Source organism: Egretta garzetta, unplaced genomic scaffold (assembly GCF_000687185.1).
Source record: "Egretta garzetta isolate BGI_Z169 unplaced genomic scaffold, ASM68718v1 scaffold775, whole genome shotgun sequence".
In the NCBI taxonomy this organism is placed as follows: Eukaryota; Metazoa; Chordata; class Aves; order Pelecaniformes; family Ardeidae; genus Egretta; species Egretta garzetta.
Genome location: NW_009259754.1, coordinates 111,174 through 114,786, shown reverse-complemented (window position 1 = coordinate 114,786; position 3,613 = coordinate 111,174). Strand labels below are relative to the sequence as shown.

The window sequence follows — 3,613 nt, the reverse complement described above, 5'->3', positions numbered from 1 at the left end:
CGCGGCAGCCGCCTGTTGTTCAACAGCCTCACTCTGAACAGTCCCACCCATGGCCGCAGCCAGGGGCCCCTGAGCTGCAGCCAGCATCCGTCAGGGAAATCAATTATTTGGCATCTTTCTGTAACACTGCAAGGGAGAGTCTTCCAGGCGCTGTGGCCCGTGCTGATGTATGCTCCGGTGGTGCCACAGTTGTGCTCAAAAGGGGATGAGAGCAGCCACCTGCTGACAGAGCCATGCGCCGGGAACGGAGAAGCACAGCCATGCTGATGGCAGTGTGGGGAGGAGGCAGGACACTGGGGAGCTGCCGGACAGGGGCTCTGGTGCACTGCACTGGAGCTGGTCTTCGGGCCATGCAGGGCCCAGGTTACACACAGGGAGCACAGTGTAATGTTGGACCCAGCTGAGGGCCGGGGCTGTCCTCAGGGCTGTCCATACTGTCACCGCAGCCCTGGGAGAGCCAGCCCAGGATTCAGCCCTGCACTGGGAGGGCTGCAGCCAGCCCCCAGGACCAAACTGGTGGGAGCCACAGCAGTGAAAGGAGAGCAAAGGGGTTCCCCCCTCAGGCCTAGCTTAGTACCACCATGTTAGCATGTGACAGCAGCCAGGAGGGCTGTGACAGCAGCCAGCAGGGCTGTGCCTGTCCTGGCCACCTGCACCACCCCTGAGAGAGGGTCCCCAGGCAGCTCACACCAGCCAGAGGCTCCCAGCCACCTGCCAGCGCCCAGCCCAGAGCAGGGGGCCAGGAGGGGACCACAGCCTCCAGTCTGGTGCTTCAAACTCATTTCATGGGGAGACCTCAAGTCAGATCCCCCCCAACAGCACCCCAGTCAGCTGAGTACAACCAAGCCTCCAGCTCAGGGTCCAGACCTTGCAGCAGCCAGAAATTCTCTATGGCGAAACCCAGAGAAGCTCCTGCTCTGGAAGTCCTTAAAATTACCTGAGCACTGGCCACATCCCAGATCCTCCAGCTTTGCAGCACAGCAGCCAGCTCAGCCCAGGCGCTACAGCCCCCACATGCCCGCCTGGGGTGTTTCTCATAGCACAGAAATGCTCCCTTACCCATCAGAAATGGCTCCGTTGCTAGTGGAGGGGCTGACCCAGGTTCCCCAGTGCCAGGACACTGGTTCCTCACTGCGTTTTTCTGGGAGGAGAAGGGCCCAGGGCTGCCAGGCACTGTCCCACCACCCAGCCCCAGGACTTGCCCCAGACCCTCTTGCTCTGTTGTTACTTTTTAAGGACTCCAAACCCTAGGCACAGGTTGTGCCAGTTTCAGGCACCAAGTGGCATCCAGTGTTATTTCCTCAGACCCAGCCCTGCACGCCTCCGTTTCAGTGGTCTCAAGTGTTGTACAGGGCCAGGCCTGGGGCCCACAGGCACGGGCTGGAGCCCCCTCCGGCCCTCGCCGGGCTGCCTCAGTGAGCTGAGGGGAACTTCTTGTCGTCTCGTTTTTCTGTGTGATGAAATACAGCTGAGCGAGCCAGCACCAAAGCAACACGCGTGCGCCTTCTTACTCCCTCCATGCCGACCACTCCCCAGTCCCCTCCAGTGGAAGTGGGGCTGAACACTAACACAGGGTGGGTGAGACCAGGGAAGTATTGGGGTGGTTTACACCAACCGAACAACCCCTTCCCAAGGAAAGTTGTGCATGGTGATGCCCAACACCATTACCACCACCCAGAGTAGACCAAGAGCTGCTGCCAGCTCAGAGCCACTCACCACCGCAGGTCCCTCTTGACTGCAGGGGTGACACTACCTGCTGTGGTCGAGCCCACCAGGTCTGCATGCACCCAGGAGACCCACATGCTAAGAGCAAAGAGCACTGTGGGCTGCAGCTTTGCTGCCCGGTGCAGAGGCTGGAGCACTCTGCCAGCTCCATGGCAGCATTTTGCCCCAGGGGACCCCAGGGCAGATGGGGAGCAGCAGCAGTTGAGGGCAGGAGACAGGCTGGTTGTGTTACAGAAAAAAACTTTTATTGAGTTCAGGAGGCTGAGAACTTTCTCAGCGTGATGACGACCAAGGCCACAAGCACAGACGTACCCAGGAGGGAGGCGATGACAATGGCACCGATAGCTCCGGGCCCCAGTGAGCCTGCAGGGACAGAGAACAAGGTGGCATGAGGTCAGCAGAGCCGGTGGGTCCCAGACAAGGAGGGCTACAGGGATCAGCCAGCACATCCCCAGCCACCAGGGCACATTCCTGCCCCAGAGCTCCCTGTGCTGGCCTTAGGGGCCCTGTTCCCATGTCCCCACACAGCTGAGGTGTGGTCCTGTGCCCCAGTGGCATCGACCCCTTGTGCAGGGTGCTGGAGCCAGCCACTTGCCCCTTAGCCAGCTCCCAGTGACGAGAACAGGGAAGGTGCTCATGCTCCCCCTTTTAAGAGCTTCAGGGACAGTCTCGCCCTGGAGCCTACCTGGGCTTGAGGCACTTCTTGCTGGTGCCTGCAGTGATGTGCCAGACCCGGGGCAGGAGGAATGCCCTGGCAGCCCCGTGCCAGAGCAGCACGGCTGAGGAGAGGCCACCTCTGGTAGTTCAAACATGAACATGGGTGACAGGCCCATAAAAAGCAACTCCACAGCGAGGACTTGCCAGGCGTCTGTGGGAACGACCTGCGCAGTCACATACCGTCCCCGGCATCCAGCCGGTGCAGGTGGGTGGTGTCCTCGGGCTCCAGCTCGGAGGTGTACGGGGGGAAGGTGGTAGCATCCGAGAGCCGGGCTGTGGTGGTGGCAGCGTCGAAGGGGCCAGCTCCAGAGGGCAGCTCGGGTGGCTCGTTCCAGAGGGTGGGGACCGGGCCCTGCGGATACTCTGCTGGGAGACACGGGCCAGCCACGGCGCAGCAAGGGACCTGGGCTCTGGCTGCCTGCCGAGTGCCCCAGGGTGGATGGAGGGTGACCTGAGGGCTGAGAACCCCCCCAGGGCAGAGCCCTCCTCTGAGAGGGCACCACCTCCGCAGAGCACCAACACCCAGAGCAGCCAATGGCAATGCCCATGCCCCGGGGTGAAACCACACTGCCATGGGCTTTTGTGGCAACCTGGTGCACATGCAGGACAACAGGGAGCTCCCCACAATGGTGCGACCTCTGCTTTTGCACCAACAGGCCCTGCACAAACATCCAGGGCCAGTTTGCTTGTGGATGCCCATGGGAGGGGCTGTCACATTCCTGCAACAGGCAGAGGCCACCTGCACTGGCCAGAGCCACAGCATCTCAGGCCCTTTCTGTCCCGCACCACCAGCCCACGTGGCGTAGGATGCTGGTGGCACTGGCACTGCACAGGACACGGCTCCCCCATGTAGGAGCCCCAGAGCCTCGACTTCCCTCTGCCTCACCTCCCCACTGTGCTGGGGAGATGAAAGCCGGGCCAGGCTCTGTTTGATGTTACCGTTCACCTCCTGTTAATTTTTCCCCCTGTGGGGTCGGGGACCAAACCAGAGAGCCCTCCCTGTCTGCGTGTGGCTGAGCCGAGCACTCCGCGTCAATGCCCGTCTTGTTCGGGTGGGCCCCGGCGGGAGCAGGAGACATTCCACAGCTCCCTGCCGAAACCACTGGGAATGTCCCACTGGGACGGGAAAAAGAAAAAAAAAAAAAAAAAAAAAGGGGGGGGCCCAAAAATC

General features: G+C 61.3%; 1 protein-coding gene across 2 annotated transcripts in view; it reads right to left on the bottom strand.

The window, feature by feature from the left end:
- Window positions 1-1,978: 1,978 nt before the first annotated feature.
- SNORC (secondary ossification center associated regulator of chondrocyte maturation) overlaps window positions 1,979-3,613 on the bottom strand; it is an 11,875-nt gene continuing 10,240 nt past the window's right edge. Inside the window, exons 2-3 of one of the 2 annotated variants that reach the window (XM_009639492.2) lie at window positions 2,623-2,808; window positions 1,979-2,088 (exon numbers count right to left, since the gene is read on the bottom strand). In XM_009639492.2, coding sequence (XP_009637787.1) covers window positions 1,979-2,088; window positions 2,623-2,808 — 296 coding nt within the window. The remainder of the gene's footprint in view (window positions 2,089-2,622; window positions 2,809-3,613) is intronic. The other variant, XM_035895009.1, reaches the window with a different exon arrangement.